The sequence below is a fragment of the Pleurodeles waltl genome, chromosome 3_1 (assembly GCF_031143425.1).
Source record: "Pleurodeles waltl isolate 20211129_DDA chromosome 3_1, aPleWal1.hap1.20221129, whole genome shotgun sequence".
Lineage (NCBI taxonomy): Eukaryota > Metazoa > Chordata > Amphibia > Caudata > Salamandridae > Pleurodeles > Pleurodeles waltl.
Genome location: NC_090440.1, coordinates 705,565,963 through 705,587,285, shown reverse-complemented (window position 1 = coordinate 705,587,285; position 21,323 = coordinate 705,565,963). Strand labels below are relative to the sequence as shown.

The 21,323-nt window shown below is 44.0% G+C and overlaps 1 protein-coding gene across 1 annotated transcript in view; it reads left to right on the top strand.

Annotated features, from left to right (window-relative positions):
- The first annotated feature begins 4,946 nt into the window (after positions 1 to 4,946).
- The window catches only part of RNF19B (ring finger protein 19B), an 85,354-nt gene continuing 68,977 nt past the window's right edge, over positions 4,947 to 21,323 (top strand). The window contains exon 1 of the mRNA XM_069223402.1: positions 4,947 to 5,744. Coding sequence (XP_069079503.1) covers positions 5,299 to 5,744 — 446 coding nt within the window. The 5' untranslated portion in view covers positions 4,947 to 5,298. The remainder of the gene's footprint in view (positions 5,745 to 21,323) is intronic.

Below are 21,323 nucleotides of genomic sequence, written 5' to 3'. Positions count from 1 at the left end.
ATGGAAGTCCTTTGTCGCTGTTGTTCTTTCCTGATGTTGGCTGGGAAATGTAGTTTTAATGATAGCTTAAATACTTGTTTAAAGCTGCTGTTATGAATAAAGAAAAGCCTAATCCTCGCGAACCGGTCCTGACATAGAATCAGCATTAGCACAAATTCACTCTATGAGAATTGTTATAAAGAAAAAGACCATCAGAAACTGTTCAGCTCCCCAAACACATTGCGCGAAGAAGTAGAATGGGATAATGGCAAAACGATCAGTGGCTACATGACAAAAATGTGACACCGAACTCTCTCTGGAGTCAGACTAAGTTAGAATTTCCTAAAGTATCTTCCCACATCGTCATTGGTCAGGAAACCATACGTTTACAGTTGATCCAATGAAAACTAAAACCCAAATCTAAAATGTAACTAAACTGTCTTTCAGGCGTCAATGGTTGGCTCGTCTTCTCCTGTTCCCATCATCAGGCTCGTCAGGTATCTCCTTTATTGCAATCCGTACTCTAGTCAGTGCATCCATTGTTGATTCCTGGGAACATTTCAGTCTCACGCATCAAATTAACATTTTTTTATCTTTTCTAGTACAACGTGGTTCTACAAGCAATTCTCATGAGAAAGTTAAAGACATCTGCAAATTGTTTGGTCAGCACAGCGTAAACAATGAAGCATTCATTTTCTAGTCTAGTAACACTTTTCCCAACATTTATTAAACACTGCAGCTTAACACGGTTGTGCAACCAGGCCCAAACTTCGCCTACTTATGGCCTAAAGTTAATAAACCAAAATACATAACATAGATCTATTAATGTGACATACTAATACATTTATTTTCTACATGTTCTCAATGACTAATAATAATATGCATTCACTATAAACATTTAGGTAGTGATGACGGCCACTCAAGTGCGCACATTTTCCAAGTCACACATTATTTTCTATGTTCGCCTAATTCCATTGAAATTTGTAATTATTAATAAACGAAAGTCAGTAAGTAATTCATCTGTCACAATGGCTCTTAGCCAGTGGGGAGATGCTCCTCTGCCATTGCAGAGGAGGCGCCCCTGGTTAGGAATTTACAGCACTAATATCTCTAACTCAATCAAATGCATGAGGCATTGTAGTGCAAATGCTTGTTAGACATACCTGCAGACCAGTTTCTTGCTGTAATACTCCCCCCTCTGCCACCAATTGTTAACCGCTTCTGTGCTGGGGACGTAATGGTTATGTCCACCGGCACAGTGCTCCTGTGCCGAGGATGTAACCATTACGTCCTGGCACATGAGCTCGGAGGGAGCGCTCCCTCCGTGGGCTTCCCTCCCACCCCCACCAAGGCAGGAATGGAAGGGGAAGCCTAGGCAAGGGTTGCTCCCCAGAGGGGGCAAATGTATTTTAGGCCATTTCTGCCCCCCCTGGGGTGGGGTAGATCGGCCTATTGTTATTAGGCCGATCTGACCCTGGGGGGGGCAGAAACCTTTTGGCAACAGGGATCTTTTTTTTCCGTTTTTTAGAGGTGGGGAGCGACCCCTTAGGCAAGGGTTGCTCCCCTAGGAGGCAAATTATATTTAGGCCATTTCTTACCCCCTTGGGGGCGGATCGGCCTATTTTTATGAGGCCACTAGATACCAGGGAGTTTTTTAAGGTGAACTTCATGCAAGGGGAACGACCCCTTAGGCAAGGGTCGTTCCCCTGTGGGGGGGGAGGAGGGGCAAATTTATTTTAGGCCATTTCTGTTCCCTTGGGGGGGGGCAGATCGGCCTATTTCTATTAGGCCCTTCTGTCCCCCAGGGGGCCGGGGGCAGAAACCACTAAGGCACCAGGGATTGGTGTGTGTGTATGTGTGTGTTTTGTTGGCGGGGGCAGCCCCTTGGGCAAGGGTCGCTCCCCATGGGGGCACGTTGCTGTTGGCCATATCTGTCCACCTTGGGGACAGATTGGCCTATTTTTGGAAGGCCAATCTGCCCCCCAAGGGAGGGCAGAAAGCCCACCAGAGACCAGGGAAGTTTTTTTTTCAAAATAAGAGAGTGGGAGTATGGCCATACCCCCACCTCAAATAAATGGGGCCAAAGCTGTTCAGCCCACCAGTGGGCAGATGGGGCAATTACCCCCGATCCACACCCTGGGTGGGGGGCAGAAAGTCTACTAGGTGCCAGGGAAATTAAACAAAAAACAAATTGTGGGGTGGTGGCTACCAACCAGTATGGGCCTGGTTATGCCCCCACCCCAACTGAAGGGGGTAACAGTCTTTCAGCTCTACCCCCACACACTAAAACATCTTATCCCACGGCAAGGGAGAGGACATTTGATTATTGTAGGTTTTGGTTTTACATTTGGGCCATGAGAGCTTGGCTAACTCTCAAAATCGTCCCACTTGGAATGGTCAGGGCTGCACTTTATGGACTTTGGGATGCTGCCATGTAGAAAAATCCACAAGACCTAGACACATCTGAAAACTAAATATCTGTGTGATTACAGGGTGGTGTGCTTCACATGCACGCCACACTATTTTCTTACCCACAATGCCCTGCAAACCTCCAACTTTGCAGGAAATCACACATTTTTCCCACATTTTTGTAATGGAACCTTCTGGAATCTGCAGGAATCCACAAAATTCCTACCACCCAGCATTGTCTCATCTATACCGATAAAAATTCTGCTGCACTTGTCAACCTAAATTTTTTTTTTTCCAACTTCCCTTTTGGACCCACTGTGGTTCCACCCTCAATTTCGACATGTTTTTGGCTCTTCCCTGTCACAAGCACTTGGCCCACCTACACAACTGAGGTATCATTTTTACCGAGAGACTGAGGGGAACTTTGGGTGGTAGGAAATTTGTCCTGGTGCGGTGATCCCACACAGAAATGTGGGAAAATGTGATTTTTTTAGCTAAATTTGAGGTTTGCTGAGGATTCTGGGTAAGAAAATATTGGGGGATCCACGCAAGTCACACCTCCCTGGACTCCCCTGGGTGTCTAGTTTTCAGAAATGACTGGGTTTGGTAGGTTTCCTTATATGGCTGCTGAGCCCAGGTCCAGAAACGCAGGTGCCCCACCCCGCAAAAACAGTTTGGTTTGTATTTGATAATTTTGATGTGTCCACATAGTGTTTTGGGGCATTTCCTGTTGTGGGCACTAGGGCTACCCTCACAAGTGAGGTACCATTTTTATCGGGAGACTTGGGGGAATGCTGTGTGGAAGGAAATGTGTGGTTCCTCCCAGATTCCAGAACTTTCTGTCACCGAAACGAGAGGAAAAAGTGGGTTTTTTTGCCACATTTTGAGGTTTGCAAATGGTTCTGGGTAACAGAACCTGGTCAGAGCCCCACAAGTCATCCCATCTTGGATTCCCCTAGGTGTCTTGTTTTAAAAAATGTGCAGGTTTGGTAGGTTTCTCTAGGTGCCGGCTGAGCTGGAGGCCAAAATCTACAGCTAGGCACTTTGCAAAAAACATGTCAGATTTCAATGTACAAATGTGATGTGTCCATGTTATGTTTCCTGTCTCAAGCGTTAGACCTACCCACGCAAGTGAGGTACCATTTTTATCGGGAGACTTGGGGGAACACAGACTAGCAAAACAAATGTTATTGCCCCTTGTCTTTCTCTACATTTTTTCCTTCCAAATGTAAGACAGTGTGTAAAAAAGACGTCTATTTGAGAAATGCCCTGTAATTCACATGCTAGTATGGGCACCCTGTAATTCAGAAATGTGCAAATAACCACTGCTTCTCAACACCTTATCTTGTGCCCATTTTGGAAATACAAAGGTTTTCTTAATACCTATTTTTCACTTTTTATATTTCAGCAAATGAATTGCTGTATACCTGGTATAGAATGAAAACCCCTTGCAAGGTGCAGCTCAGTTATTGGCTCTGGGTACCTAGGGTTCTCGATGAACCTACAAGCCCTATATAATCCCCGCAACCAGAAGAGTCCAGCAGACGTAACGGTATATTGCTTTCAAATATTTGATATTGCAGGAAAAAGTTACAGAGTAAAACATGGAGAAAAATGACTGGGTTTTTTTTAACTCAATTTTAATATTCTTTTATTTCAGCTGTTATTTTCTGTAGGAAACACTTGTGTGATCTACACAAATGACCCCTTGCTGAATTCAGAATGTTGTCTGCCTTTAAGAAATGTTTAGCTTCCTGGCATCCAGTATTGGTTTCACACCCATTTCTATTCCTAACTGGAAAGAGGCTGGAATCACAAAAAAATTGTAAAAATGGGGGTATGTCCCAATAAAATGTCAAAATTGTGTTGAAAAATTGGGTTTTGTAATTCAAGTCTACCTGTTCCTGAAAGCTGGGAAGATGGTGATTTTAGCACTGCAAACCTTTTGTTGATGCCATTTTCAGGGGGAAAAACACAAGCCTTCTTCTGCAGCCCTTTTTTCCCATTTTTTTTTTGTAAACAAGTTTTTCGCATCATTTTGGCTAATTTCTTGGTCTTCTTTAGGGGCACCCACAAAGTCTGGGTACCCCTAGAATCCCTAGGATGTTGGAAAAAAGGACTCAAATTTGGCATGGGTAGCTTATGTGGAGAAAAAGTTATGAGGGCCTAAGCGCAAACTGCCCCAAATAGCCAAAAAAAGGCTCGACACAGGAGGGGAAAAGGCCTGGCAGGAAGGGGTTAAAGTAAAATGTGGTTTATTTTAGCTTTCTTTCACCTTAAGTTGTCTCTCTCTTTACAGAAATCAATGGGGTAAATACATCACCCCTGTATTATTATTTTACGTCACCCGCCCTCCCCTTTGATGGTTACAAATATAGTCAACCGACCCTGGCGACTCTTGTGTATTTGGTTATGCCTATAAAGCATCTTTGATTTGAATTGGTGGTTCCCGACCCAACATGGCCGTCATGGACGCTTGACGCCTTATCTTACTTTATGACGTTGCCGCGAGTCCCCGAGCGTTGGCGGATGTACGCCCAGTCCTCGCGCTTGCGTTCGAGCGGCAGAGGCGGAGCCCTGACTAGGCTTTTGAGAGCAGCTCTAGAAGCCTCAGTGACCGGGTGAGACGGACACGGGAGAGGGACTGAGCTCACCGGAAGTAAGGGATAAAAGCAGGAAGTGAGAGTCACAAACTGGGATGTGACTCCCTCTTACAAGAAAAGCGACCTCTTGAAGGCGGAAGTAAGACGATACCGGAGTCCGGGTCGCTGGATACCATATGGGATTTCACAGCTGAGCGTAGGAAGGCCCCCGGAGGCCTGGAGGAAGTCTGGGGTTGGCCGCGGAAACTCCCGGAAGCCAACTGAGATTGTATCGCATTCGGGCTGTGGGAACCGCAGGGGCCCAGTCATGGCCCTCGAGTCCCCGTCGTGCCAGGATCCTGCCTCGGGGGGGCTTCGTCGGCGCCGGCGGAGGTTGGATCTGCGGCGGGTGTTTGTGCGTCGGCGTGAGCCCCCCGCTATCCCCGCACCAATACCACCACCGCAGCCTCCACCACCGCCTCCAGAGAGCCCCGCCGAATGTCCTCTGTGCCTTGAACCGCAGCCCCCGGGCCCTCCGTTGCTGCCGTGTCCTCACCGCTCGTGTCTGGCCTGCCTGCGGCAGTACCTGCGCATTGAGATCACTGAAAGCCGTGTGGATATCTGCTGCCCCGAATGTGCTGAGCGCCTGCAACCCCACCACGTCCGCGCCATCCTGCAAGACCCTCCGCTGCTCGCAAAGTACGAGGCCTTCGTTCTGCGCAGACACCTAGCCCAGGACCCGGACTGTAGGTGGTGCCCGGCGCCTGACTGCGGGTAAGATCCTAGTAGGTGAGAGAGACGGGGAGGTCGGCATGACTCCTATTATAGTTAAGGGAAGGAGCGACTATTTATTATTGAGAACAGAGGATATAGGGCGAACCTCTGAGCGTGAAAGCCAAGGGAAATTAGGGAAGAAAGTACGCCTATAGTTGGTGCCTTTGGATGGGGTTGTTGAGAGAGAGACCTGTGCTGATACATCTGCGATATAAGACTGCATTTTGGATGTTTTCCTTTATGCTAACGGTCCAGGGTGCCCCACAAATGAGTACTGATCACGTCCCTTCAACTTATTGTAACCTCATTTTCAGAACGAATAACTGGGACGGGCACAGACCTAGAAATAGGACTTGGGGCCAGATGTACCAAAGGATTTTACCTATTCTGTCTATGGGAAAAAACGTTCGTACATATGGCCCTTAGTGTCCCATTAGGGCATATGACGTCTCGGATTAATATATAGGGGCTGGACAGGAACTTGTGGAATTTGACTCCCTGGATCTCCGGGACGTGACATAAAAATTCTGCAAGATTCCGTGGAGTTCCGCCACCGCGTAGAAGTAGTTCTGTTGCTCTGTTCACGTTGTGATTTAGTGCAGATAGCACGTTTCACTCTGACAAATCATCACAAATTGCGGCACACTAGAATGCGTAACTACGAGAGTTGGTTGTGCTGCTGCTCGAGTACACCATCTACTCTGGCACCAGCCTTCTCACCTTGAATGTCTGCGACTGTTTGCATTGGAAAAAAGTTGCTGGATGTCCTCCTAGCGACCACAAATGGAGCCAGGGGATGTCCAATCTTACGCGCAGTCCCCAAATTACTCTTGTGGAGCTGGGTGCAAGCACAAAGGTATTTTCCTGCAGAATAGCATATATATTGGGTAAGGCCTTATGGGCTCTGATTCGCACCTAATTAAATCCTGCTTTTCTGCTTGAATGAGGCGAGGCAGCACAGCAGGCATTTGAAACTAGTGAACTTATGTCCCCAGTTTCTGAAAGAGGGCAGGTTGAAATGTGAGCCTGCACACTACAGAGATTAATCTGCATGTTCACCAGACGCTCTCTTAAAAACTGGGGCATGTTTGAGCCAAAAGTGCTTGGGCAGTCCTTGAAAGTGTTCTGTTTATCAATTGGGTTGTACCAAGCTTTGTTTGAACTCGAGATTATCACACGTGTAATATGAAAGTATTGCAGTTAACAGATGTCTGTGAACTGCTGTAAGGCATAAGTTGTCCGGCTATGACTTTGCTGTTAGGTATTAGGCCTCTAGGTGTGGGGTGGCATTATGTATTTATTTTGACTTGGCTTCCAGTGGCATCTCCAGTTTGTAAGTGCTGGTAGTGAGGATTGCTTAGCACTAGTGTCTGCAAAGCTGGGTGGGGCTGTTGCTTTCCACGACCATTATATCATAACAGACTTGTGTAGTGCAAACATGGTACTGGTGTGAAAATGTTTTTTATTCTATTACGCTGAGAAATAGGGACGACGTTGTTGAACAGCTTGTGGCCTGTTCCACGTCAGTACCCTCCTTTTCCAGTGTGACACCCAATTCTTGTGGCTATGTAAAGGGCTGAGATGAAAAGTGTACCCTTTGGTATGTTTGGCATCCTTTACTTACAATGTTGAGCCCTTTACATAAAGAATGTTACAGGACCCAAGTGTGCAAAACTAAATTTTTTTTTTTCTGAGACCCTTTACATAACAATTCAGTAAGGGCGAGGTGTTACAAGTCGCGTTTAGAACGTGCGTTTAATTATAATATTCCTTATTTGTGATTGCGAAAGCTATTATTCTAAGAGGACCCCTTAGTTATAAACTGTGGTGGAGCTGAGTAATGCCCCTAGAACAGGGCCTACTGATCTGGGTTTCATATTCACTTGGGTACAGTTATTATGTTTTTGTGATTAATCAAAGCCTGTTCGTGCTAAAATTCTTCTTACGCTGGATTTTGTCACCAACATCCATTATTTGTCACTGAGTGCCTGTAAGTGCCCAGCTAAACAATGCTTCTATCTCTCATACTGCGATTGGAGTGTTGATTTCACTTTTATGTCCGAACTGGGGTATCTACACCTTTGTCGCTGGCTGTCGTTACTTCCCGGTGTAGATTGCTTGGTTGTCTCGGAGTGATTTTAAGTTCCCACAGCGCTTCGTTTACCTCTGCATGCTTATGGGTGTTGATTACACTCTTGCAGTCATAACATGCCCTACTTGTTAATGGCAGTGTTTCAACTGTATAGTTATTGCCCTTTTCGCCCACTGTGTAGAATCGTCAGACTGGTGAAAGAGCAGACGCAACACTTCTCGAGAAGACGTAATGTCAGACGGGAAATTACCCATTTCGGTCTGTTGACATGTACCAACCGCTTCTGGTGCTCAAGAATATAGAACGTGGTGTGTCCTTCTTCTTTTTTTTTTTTTTTTTTTTTTTTTTTTTAACAGGGCAACGGCACCAAATCTCATGACGAGGAGCAGCTGGGGATGACTTCCGACAAGCTCTTTTTTGTTCAAGGAATACTTTGTAGTTGCGGTTTCGAAATGACGGTCTCACGGTGCTTTCTCTTTCCGTTTCATCTTCTTGTAATTCCCCCTCCTTGTACACGGAACTCTTTCGAGCGCTGTGAGTTTGTACAGCAAAACACTTCTTGGCCTGTGCACTGGAGCTAAGCAACAGACACCACTATCCTTAACAATCCCTTCTGTCTGTTAGTTAAGAGTGTTACTGCTACGTCCTGAAAGCAATAGTAGCATTTAACTTTCTTCTACTTGGTGTCACGGTAGCTCTCCCACTCCGAGAGTAGTCTCTAAGTATCTGAGCATCGGTGTCTGCCTCTGATCACCTTCCTTGGCCTCTTGTCTTACAGTATCACTCCTCTCATTCAGGACAGCTGCCTGTGTCACCGGGGTACCAAATTTCTATTACACGTGGACCCCGTGACCCACAACAATTCTTCCCTCCAACCCTTTGCCCCCCCCCCCCCCCCCCGCATACTTTCAGTGCCCATTCGATGCGTCACAGGCTTTGCGCTGCCTGTCACACCCCGAGGAGGGCGTGTTACGAACTGGTAGGCGTGTGCCTGTCTCTGTAAACGGCTGGTGTTGGAGTGCTAAAAGCATGTATAGTTACTTAGTTACAAGGCTTACTAAGAAAAGTGAATTTGCTGTTATTTATTTATTTTAATTTTTTCGCTGCTTGCGTAGTCCTTGATGGTGTGTGTGTGTGTGCACGCGTGTGTGTGTGTGTACACACACGTCTTTTGTCCCTAGGTAGATTGGAGTCCTTTTTTTACGTCACCTGGTGCTGTCAGTAGAATGCTCATCCTGTGACACTGGATGAAGCCATATCTATAGGATTAAAAAAATTCTGGCTATCGCAGCAAGAATCTTAGATTCTATTAAGGACACGAAGGCGAGGATTATGCGTACTCTTTACTTTACTGACTATCATTCCCATGATGCCAAGTCCACCAATTACTGCCACACGATAAGCCCATAAATAGCCTGTGTGCCATAGTCCTTCGTCTTTCTTTGCGAATCCAACCTGACGTTGAATTAGTTTGCCGCATCAGAAATGAACTCCTCGAACATAAGGGACCAACACTCCACTTCAACTTAGAACAGAACTGCAATCCGACTCGATCCAAAGATGACCTTTACAAATTTGTGTTAGAAGATCCTATGGATGTAAAAGAATAAACTAATATCCATGTACACTGAAGGGAGGGTCAGCAATTTAACATGGTTGATGCATATACCATAAATTGATTATAAATACTTATAATATTCATAATAACGATTGGGTGGGATAATCCTCGCATCTGTGTCCTTAATAGAAACTAAAATTCTTGATGCAATAACTAGAATTTTTTTTAATTCTATGTCGGGACCGGAGGCTTCGGATTATGCTAGTTTAAAGTCTTTTTACCACTTCTGACACTACATCAACAATGGGTTTGTGATAGAATACCTTGAAGGTGAAATCATTTGACCAATCCGCTGCAGCCATAATATCCTCCAATCTGGCTCCAGTAGCAAAAGCTTTTGAAGCCATGGCTCCTCTAACAGAATGAGCTCCAAATACACTTACATCAATACCTGCTTCAGCTAATAACCATTTGACACAACGAGCCAAAGTTGCTGCAGTGACTGGACGAAAAGGTTTTTGTAAAGAATTCAATAATTGACCAAAAATATTCTGTCTGAATTCTCATGTGCAATCTTCATACGTTTTCAAACATTGAACCACACAAAGCTTCCTATTATGTGGAAAAAGATGGATAAGAAATAAATTTCGAAGCGGTTTTAGTGCATCTAGTAATGGAAAAAGATACTCCTTCTGGAGTAAGTACTCTACCCGATAAATCCAGAGCTTTAACACCTGACACTCTTCTGCATGACAGCAGGCCTAGTAGCATTGTCAGTTTTGCCGATAATTGTTTGCGAGATAATCCTTCATTATCTGGCCAATTTCTAAGGAAACGTAAGACAATATTGACGTCCCACAAAGAAGTATATTTTGGTTGAGGAGGTTTAACCATACAGATACCTCCAAGTAATTTACAAATCAAAGGGTGTTCACCTACTGATTTCTCCTGAATGTGAGGGTGTCCAGCAGAAAAGGCGGAGCGACAATTATTAATTGTCCTATATGCCAAACCCTAGGAGGCCAATTCAGAAAGAACATTGGCTATGACATGAATTTCTGACCCAAGGGGATCCACACTCCTTGTATTGCACCAACATACCCACTTCTCCAGGCTTGCTCGTATCTTTTCTGAGTGGAAGGGGCCCAAGATTGGGATAAGAACAACATCGCAGATTCCAAAACTCCAGGCACTTGCCATCGTCGCCTGAAAGTCTCCACGTCATCAGGGTTAACAATCCCTTCAGAATTAGTGGGTGAAAATTGTTCAACGGATCCGTGAGAAGATCCACAGACAATGGAATCTTCACCGGAAAGTCCAAGACCGAATCATCGCAGAAGGGAACCAAGGCTGAGCACTCCAAATCAGAGTTATCAGAATGACCTCCGAGCGTTGGCGACAAACTTGTGCCAGGACGCGAGGAATCATCATGAAGGGAGGGAAAGCATAAAGAAGCTCCCTAGGCCACAGCTGCAGGAAGCATCTGTCCCCTTCGCCTCAGGGTCCGGTTTCCAACTGAAAAAAAACAAGGAACTTGACTGTTCAATCAGGAGGCAAATAAATCCAGCTGACACGTCTCCCAACGTAGTTGGAGCACTTCAAAAATCTGTAGATTGAGCCTCCAGTCGCTGCCATCTCGAAAGAAGTGAGAATTCCAATCCGCTGTCGTGTTGACACGGCCTGAAATGTAGTCCGCTATTACCGACATTTTCTGATTGAGGCAATAATGCCAGAATTCCTTCGCTATCTCCGCTAGGAGACGTGATCTGGCCCCCCCCCCCCCCCCCCCCCCCCCCCCCCAGGCGATTTGATGTATCTGACCGCGGAGACATTGTCCATCCGCAGGAGGATACAACAATGAGCCTGGCGAGGGGCAAGAGATACGATGGCAAAAGCCCCTGCTAGGAGTTCTAGACAATTGATATGTCAGTTCTCCCGGGGACCACCGTTCCCCCGTCTCCACAGGGCCGCAACGTGCTCCCCAGCCCCATCGGCTGGCATCTGACTCTTTATTACCACATCTGGACTGGAAGGAAAGATCGCTCTGCCATTCCATGCATCCATGTGAGAGAGCCACCATGACATCTCTGTCTTGGCTTCCTCTGACAGGGGAACCAACTCAGAGTACTGAAGAATCTTCAATCTCTGAAGGGCTCTGTAGTATAACGGGCCCGGAAAAATCTCTTGAATGGACGATGCCAAGAGCCCGACTAGGCGAGCTAACGTCCTCAGTGATATAGTCGGAGAGGCAAACGCTCTCCTCAACTCTTTCATGATCAAACTCCGTTTGTTGATCGGAAGAATTAGCAAGGCCTTCATAGAATCTATTTGAAAACCTAAGAATTCTATATTCTGAGTTGGTATTAAACAATACTTCTCGGAATTGATGACAAACCCGAGATCCTGTAGCAATTGTATTGTCCAATTTAGATGAATCAGTACAAGGTGTTTGTCTTGAGCCATAATAAGAATGTCCTCTAGATAAATAATCAGACGCACTCCTCGTACTCTTAAGAACTGGACCACTGGGCGCAGAAGTTTGGTGAAACACCAAGGAGCTGAGGATAGACCGAAGGGAAGGACTTTGAACCCGAACCAGTGGGAACCCCATTGGAATTGTAGAAAACGTCTGTGAGGGGCAAAAATCGGAACTGAGAGGTAGGCGTCTTTGAGATCCAGATGCACCATCCAGTCTTTGTCCCTTAAGAGGCCTCTGAGGAGGTGGATACCTTCCATCTTGAAATGGCGATACACCATCCAAGAATTGAAAAGTTTGAGATTTAGTACCAACCTGGAACCGCCGCCCTTCTTTTGGACTAAGAAGATTGTGCTGGCGAACCCCCGAGGATGAGGGGACGTGTGCACTGTAGCCCCTTTTTGTATGAGAGAAGATATCTCTTCTTCTATGAATTCGCGATCTGCGAGGGGGGGAAAAAAGGAGAGGCATAGGAGGAGCCTTTTGAGTCGTGGAGGCATAAAATTCTAATTGGAAACCCTGAACGGTCTGCAGAACCCAAGGGTCTTGAGTATTTAACTGCCAGGCTTGGAGAAATGACTATATCCTGCCCCCCATAACGACCTCCGAAGGAGGAATAATTCTCACCTGAATTTGAGGTGTCTTGGTTGGAACCACCTCCGCGATAACCTCTGGAGGAGTGACCACGCCCTCTGTAGCAGTTGGTGTAAAAATTCTGCTGGTCTGAAGAACCACTTCGGTTACCCTTAGAGGCGTATCTGGAAACCTGGTATCTTCGGCCTGGCGCTCGGCCTCTGAAGCGCCTGGACCGGGCAAAAAGAGCATTATTGAACACTTTTTTTAATGTTGGATTGGGCCTTGTCTAGGACTGTAAATGTGGCAACATATTTGCTCAAGTTGGAAATAAATTTATCCCCAAAGAGCATACCATTGGCCGACGAGCCCGCTTCATTGTTAGCCAATTCTGCCAGCTTAGGATCCAAGCGAATGAGGAAGGATCGTCTACGCTCAGTTGACATGGCGCAGTTGGTGTTGCCAAGAAGACAGATTGCTCTCTGAGCCCATTGCAACACGGCTTCCATATCCAAAGGAATATCTGATTCTTTAGATTGGATGGCCATATCCAAGATTTTTGTCAAAGGACCGGCGATGTCAAGTAATATGTCCTGGCAGCCTCTCCGGGCACGATCTAGACCCTTCTTCGGGTCTTTGGCGAATTTTCAGAGAAAGGTCACCATGCTAGGGTCCAACTCAGGCGTCTCCACCACCTTACTGAGAAGAGAGGGGCGAGGGCATTCTGACCTGAGGGTGTTGCACACCACCTCCTCGAAGCTTTTACGTAGTCTGTCTTGGGCGTAGTTGGCAACTTCCGGGATAGGAACCCATTCAGTGGAATGTGGGTGGATAATATTTGCGCCAAAATCTCTGCTGAAGAAGTGCCACCTGAGCGTTGCAGAGGGAGACCCAAATTCTCTTTTGGTTCTCCAGATAGTAAGCAAGGTTGTTGACTGCTCTCACCCAAAAACTCTTTTGGCAAAATTTGTCAATGGTTGGGTAAAAGGTTTCAGGGCCTGAATTAGTGCCCAATTCACGGAGTCTTGCACGTGATGCCCTAGTGTCTCTACAAGTCTTTCCTCCATTTGATGCTCCAATGGCATCTCTTGCACTTCTTCATACTGCTCGTCGTCATTGGCGTAGTACGCCATACTAGACCTCTAAAATATTGGAGGAGTTAACAGGGGGGCAAAAACCCTGAGCAGGTGAGTAATATATTCTTGTGAAAACAACTTGCAAGCTGTATAGCCGGTGAATTTAATTTTGAAAATGGAGTACTTTCCTTAACTGGCCTTGTGATTCGTCCAGCCATTTGGGCCGTTTTTATGCCACAAGGTTCAATACGCCGTCATTTGTGATTTCTGTTTCATATTGACTGTTGTTAAGTCTTTCACCCAATTACCCTTTACTAAGGGTAGGATTGGCAGTAGTGATCACCTTTCCCCCTTTCAGTCCAATCTCCCTGAATTGGCTCCAGGTTGTATTTGAAGCGGACCGCACCTGGCTCCTCTAACTTCAGTTGTCTTTGGAGGGGGGGGGGGGGGGGGGAATGGAACAGTGTTTGTTAGGGCACAAGGGATCTAGTCTGTGAAAGACAGGTCTTACCTTATTCTGTTCTTCCTGGACGTACATGGAAGCAGGAAGTTGACAGTGACTTGTGTGTGGCAGGATCCTGCACTGACTGTCTCGATCCCAGTAATTCTGCACCGCAGGAACAAGTATGATTTGGTACTGTGTGTGTGTAACGGCATGTTGGGAACGCACACCGTTATGTACAGTTCAAACGACTATTTACTGCACAATCTGTACTGATTCATGCCGGCCAAGTGGGTGCCCACAGGATCGTGTACTGTTGCACTAGTCCGTACTGACGCGTTCAGACTGAGCATGTAAGGCTTTTTCTTCGTCTTGTGGGATGTCCTTGGGCAGTATAATTTGTTCTTAGGGCCCCTTACCACTGGCGTCCCAAATATTTGGGTATCACCGCATCCTTATTGGACATTTCAAATGTACTCCCTTGGTATGTCTGTTGCTCAACAGTAGTGAGTTGATCAGTTGAACCATGTTCAACCAAAAAAATGGGGGGGGGGGGGTGTTTTTTAAAGGCAAATTCTTTTTGGTGCAAACAATATCTGCGCAGTCAGCATCTTAGTCAGAAATCAAATCAACTTTATTGTTAACTTAAACCACATAATAGAAAATACATAATTAAACCGCACTGTTTAAAATTATATTTTTACATACAAATAAGCATGTCTTTTGGAGGTATTTGATCTTACTTATTCATATAATAATAATTATTATTATTATTCCTGGGTAGTCCACCTGTTTTCTGTGCAGTGGCATATATTCCTATAAGAATGCATCTGAAAGCGAAAAGGTCACGTAATAATGTTTCTTTTGCAGGGAAAAATATTGAGTCATGCCAGGGGGTGTTGCTATGATAACTGAAGATGTTTAATTCTTTACTAAGAATGTTTTTAAAGATATGTTTCTCAGATCACTTACATTGAAATCAATACTTTATTGTAGCTCCGTTTTGTGGCAATATATTACTCTGTTCTGTTGCACTTGGTGAAATTGGGCTTGGCTAGCCCACTGGGGAAGGTGAAATATGGTTTTCAGTAGCTGCTTCTGTGCCGGATTTAGACAGGTATTCATTTACCAGGGTAAAAGCATCAGAACCATAGGTTATCAGCGGTAAAACACTGCGTTGCCTGCATTTCTTTCAATAGTGATACAATTGTGAGCCCATCAAGATTCTTGGATAATCTTAGGAAGGCGAATTTCGGTGTGGCTGCTTAGTTTCTCATAGTTTATCAATTTGACCTAACAAGCTCTTTTTCATTAGATTCTCCTCCTGGAATATGTATAGGTCTCAGTTGTTGAAATAGTTTACCATCCTACTTTCTGAGTCATTCCACTGGTCCTTTTTCTTACATATTTTATTATTTGTGTTTTGCCATTATTGATCTCTAATTTGTTGGCTGTGTAATAAGTGTTTATTTACTTAAAGTATGCTGTAAACAGATTCTGCTAAAATTTAGGAGGTCTGGATTAGAAATGGTATAATGTTGTTGAGAGGGGGGGAGGTTAGAGCAATTTTAAATTGTTACACCTATTTAGTCTTGGGAACCCTTTAATATATATTATTATGGTCATGTGAATATCTTCCAAATTCAGTTATTCCCTTTTTGTAGACATTTTTAACTGTGTAGAAGTTGTAAATCAATTAACACCAGGTTTTCCCATTATAGGATTTGTTTCAGTTCACACCTCCTGTTAAAATTGAGCTCTTGGAATGCTGTTTCCAATTGCCTTCCATATGTAATCTCTTTTATTTTTTTGTGCTGAAAAGATTGGATTTGTTTTCAATGATCTGTTGCATGACGAGTTACTTTTTTCTTCTAAAAATTACCCACAGTCTGTAACACTTTGAAAGACTGAGGATAGAGACACAGGAGCACATCATTGAAGTACATCTTGGCTCTTCTTGTGCCCATTTTACCAGCGTATTTATCTTATTTCTATTGTAGTCTGTCTGGTCGATGAATTTTCTATTATATTACTGTTTTTCCATAATGGTTAACTGTTTGGATAGTGTAGTTTTTATTACATCTAAGGCTGCTGTCATTTTGAACCAAGTAGTCTTTTTGTCGATTTTCTTTCCTGACTGTCCGAGTTTTGTGTCATTCTTCCCCACAAGACTAATTTTGTTTCATCATGCCAAATTGTTTCTAATAGATCTTCCCCATTTTATTTAGTTATTTAGAATCCAAGTTCTTTTGCGACTACACAGGTTGGGATCCATTACCTTGTGTTGGCTATTTAAGCGCCATCCTCCACGCTTTGTTCCTTTCAGTTCTTGGGTACTATTGGTTTCATTATTCTTACTGATCTTTTTGGTCTTGTATTATTTTACCCAACAGATCTTTTCCCCTTTTAAGGATACCGAACAGCTTATATTTTTCTACTTGGTGTGTTTCTCTATTTGAATAGCTAGAAACATTTTGGTTTGTGGTTATTGGCTTTACCTATGCTTACTTGGTGCTATTTGTAAAAGAGTTCATGCATCATATGTATATGTTTTTCTAGTAGGGATCAATAGGTGTTCCCGGTCCTTTTTTCAGTTGTTAGCATTTTTACTTTGCCTTTCAACCCAGTTTTAAGGATGGGTGTGAGAATTATCCTGTACGAGTCGGTGCTCCTAATTTCACTTGTATGTGGTTAGCATGATTAGTGATTATTAATTTATAACTTATATCTATAGGTAATACCTGAAAGTCATTATTCTCCTCTTGGTACTTTTAAATGTCCTTGCTCTGTACAGTCCTCATTTCTGATCAGTTTCACAGAAAATGTAGGCAACAGGCAGTTATCACAGACAGTGTCTCCTATAAAATACATTTGCAGATTAGCTCACCTGTTGACTTCGATGGATTTAAAATGCTGAAATTATTAGTGAGTAAAAATGTTAATTTGTAAGAATATTTAGGGGATTAAAATTTGGATTTGGAGTTACTTAAACCTTGTGCTACTGCCACGTTGTTCCTACATGTGCCTCAAAAATGTTATTCGTGACTCAGCAGTAGTCCCACACTTATAGAGCAAGCTACGCCTCTCCATCACTGTCATGCAGCCCAGGTCCGACACATCTATGTGAACAATGCCAACACCACCCACCGTGCCTTGACAATGAGGGCTGAACAGCAGACAACCCTTGGGAGGAAGCTCAAATATACCGGCTTCTGCAGGGCACAGCACTCCAGCAAACGATTGTCTGGGCATACGCAGGACAGGGGCCTGAGCAGTCTGAGATTTCACAACCCACATTCAAGAGCAAAGGAGCCCAAAATTCCCCCCCCCCCCCCAAAACTACTACAAAGCAGCAAAGATGGCCAATTGAGGCGAGACAAGGTCTGGTATGCTGTATGAATTTTGTTCGCTAGCCTCTGCTTGACTTGGGAGCGTCTTGAGAAAACCGCAGAGAAAGCAGCAGGGCTGTGACTCGACATGATCCTCAGACTGGTCAGAAGCTCATTTGCCAGGCATGGCTCGGTGCTCACTGCCCACCACTCACTCAGTACAGTACGTTCTGCCAGTCTTTCTTAGTCTTTCCAGTTGTCACATTTGACAGTTTGACATAAAAAATAAAATAAAAATATGAACATAAAGAAAAACGGACTGTACTTGCTCCTTCTGGAGTGGCGATAAGCGGTCAAAACAAACACAGGCCACACCCTTTAAGTGATTAGCCACACCATTTGGATTCCAAAGTATTACATTGGGTAAGGTTATGGCATCCTTCGTAGACATTGTGAACTGTTGGGGTTTATAGTGGGATCTTCAGGGACCTTGTTTTTGGTCCTTGGCTAGTCCTCTGTATGGGTACTGTTAGTTTAGTGCTGGTGTTGATGGGCTATTCCTGTTGGTTGTTAGTGGGATAAGCAGTTTATTGTATTTAGTCATTTTACACTCCAAGAATAGAAAGTCGAGTATCTTTGCACTCTAAGGCCCTCAATGAGTGGCCCTTAAAATTCCAATCCCTATGCAAACCCTTGCTTGAGGAGGATTGGAAATATAAGATATGCTCAATTTCTCATGCCCAATAATTACAGAATGTGATGAGCTCCGGAGTCAAATTTTATATGGTCAAATCTGCTGGAATTTAATATCTGCAAAATGTTAGAACTTAAGATATGTTCCCCAGCACACTAACAAGTCAATGCATTGTATCTCAAACGGTCTGGCTATGGTTAAAATTAGTTTGGTGAGGCACTTTCAGGACTATGGAGGCACCCATGGACCATCAAGATGTTCACATTTGGGACTGGATTATAGGTTTAGGATCCAACATGTTTCAGATTATTATCCCCTGAACTATCAGAATGGGTATGCATAGAAAGACCTCATACAGTTCTGGAATCAAGGGCCACTGACCAAACCCAATTGTATACTAGCTTGTGGAGTAAACCGTTGTCATAGGTTGGCTCAGATAGGGCCTGTAATGTTTATGGTTGTATATAGAACAGTGCTGACTTGGCACATACACACCTTTTTGGTCGCACATGCTTTTGAGGCCCGGTCTGGCCAGCTTGGCCGGAAGGACCTCCTGGCCATATCAGTGCTCACTCCAATGTGATGAGATCATCCAGCATTCAGTCAGCTAGCCTCTGCGCTAGATATTTACTGTGGGCGTTCTAGAAACAAGTGAGAGCTGGTAGAAAGTTAACAAGCTATGCGGGGGGTAGGTCCTACTGAAACAAACTCTATCAAAGTGTTGTTGCTGGAGAACGCCCTACACAAGAAAAAAATGTCATGGCCCATTTGGCTTGGATACTGTGGCATGCAGAATCTCCAAAAATGTACATGTCCTGCAATAGCATCCCATGAACCAGAACTTGTAGGCTTAATACACACAAACGAGAATTAAGATACTTGTACTTGCATCTGACCACAGTTTCGGTACAGGCCTTTGCTGAGGTAGCGCAAGAACCTTGCTAATAGAGAACCGACCATATTTTCTGTAATGCGGCTGGTAGCCTAACCCTCAAAGGTTTGGGTAAAAATGGAGTTTGCATTGATCTTTAAACTACAGTTGCCATTTGTCATTCTCTTAATAGCGACTCTTCAAAGGCTAGTGGGGGGGGGGGGTGTAACAGTTTGATGGCTTTCTTGCCAGTAGTGCCCGTTTGTCTCCTTTCGCATTTAAACAAAAAAACATGTTTTTCCTCCAGTGGACTTGCATATTGTCAAGTCTTTGCAGAGATAAGAATAGGCAAAAAAGTCAAACCAGGTGAGGTTGACACAGCTTCCTAGCCATGTGAAAACTTTCAACCCTGCAGTGTCAGTGTAGCATGCTTTTGGAGATTGCCTGGCAGGATCTGGTAGTGGCACAAACTGGTTCAGTGAGTGTGTAGTAGGATCTCATAATGATGACAAACCTTTGGGTGTGCTGATTAATCTTGGCCTGACGTGCCTGTCTGGGAAGTGGGCACTTTCAGAGCTTGTGTAGAAACGGACAGGTAACTTCTGCACAGGTTTTAATTTTTTAATAGGAAATGCCTTGCAAGGCTGCAAGGTGAGTGATTTTACAGGTATACACAGCATAATAATACCAAGGGCCTGATTTAAACTTTTTTAGTGCGGCATTTGCATAATTTATTTGACGCTAAAACTGGGCAAACTCAAAAATTTCAGTTATTTTGTGAGTTTGCCGCCTTTGCGTCAAAAAATGACGCGAATGCGGCGCTAAAGTATAAATCGGGCCCCAAGTACGACCAAATGTTGTACTGAGAAGGTTACCGTGGTCCGCATTCTTATTGAGGTACATGGAATCAGAGGCTCTAAAAGGCAGACTCTTTTAATGATACGTTCAGGCTTAGTGATGGCACTTAAGCATCTTGGGTTGACTCCAGCCCAGTAACATGGCCTGCTATGTATACCACACAAAGATCCTATAGCTCTATGCCTTGATCTCAGCGCCATCGTCTGTGACTGTCTATAAACCGTAATTTTTTCCACACGCAAACCTTTTGGTTTTGTGTTGGGAAATGTTTGTGTGAACGGTTTTATCACATGAAATGTGATGCCGGTGTTTGATCATCCATGTGATTGAGAGCCCGTAACTATAATGTGCTTAAAACAAGGAAGTTGCACAAAAAACATCTGTTACGCAACTATCTTCTGTGTTCTTAGGTAAGATTGCTACCAAAAGACGAAAGGGCGCTTATCGCTGACTTGTACTTAATAATTATTTAGTACACATTTAGAAATTATTTTAAAGCTACTTCATTATTACAGATCAGAACCCCAGAGTGAGACTTTGATCAGCTAGTACCTAGCCTTTTCGCTGTATGCTCTTTTAGCAGCATAAAAAGAAACTCCATGGAGCAGTGTCAGAACTGTAGTGGGTGACAGGTGGCCTATTGTTGCTATTGAAGTGGTGTAAAATACATAGTTGTCAAACACATCATTTCAATTTCCTAGCCAAACCGATTCTTCATAGATGATTTTATTTGAGCATCTTTTCTGGATTAAAAAAAAAACATCCTATGCATCTGATCAGAATACATATTTAGTTTCTCACCCCGAACTTCTTAAAGACTAGAGTATTTACCATATGTGGTCTTCTTGAAAAATTATATTTGAATAATAATACAAATGTAATTCGGGCACTAGCTGTGCTCGGTTGAGTGAGTTTAGGCTATGTGCCTATCCACATCATCAATTAGTCATAGGTTGATAGTTCAGCGTAGAGTTGCACGTGGTGAAATGGCGTTGCAATTTGTCTGGAAATCCTCTATTTAGTCCTCTTCTAATATGGGAGCCACAAAAATGCTTGAAGCCTTGGCTTACTTTCAAAATGGGTGTTTGCCTTTTTAAACTGGGCCACCTGCTGATTTATGAACTTGTTTCAGCAGATTGGACTGTTATTGTGGAAGATAACCTGGTTCTTTTGGGATTTCTGCCTCCAAGAAATATTGCTTTGTGTGATGTTTGAATGATCATTGCTGGTAGTTTTTGTTTGCTTTTGCAACAATGCGCATTCCTGAGATGAAGTGATTGTTCTTCTATGTGTTATGTCTGTCTTGCCAGTGTGGTGTTTTATTAATTTATTTTTAAGGCTTTTCTTTTTAATCCCACCCCCACGTTTTTTTTTTTTTGCCTTCAGTAAAAAGAATGCTTAGTTGGTAGACTATTGCCCTTAAACATCCTAGACATAGGTCTTAACAAGCTCACTATGTATGACACTTTAAGAGTCTAACATTGTTTGAATTTTCTGGGCCTTTTTTCCTTTATTTTGGCCAAAGGCCGGCTGCTCACAGCTTCACTTCCTAGATTGGAGAGCTGGGGCATTTTTAAGTTCACCCATCTATTTTTTAAGGGCCAACATAG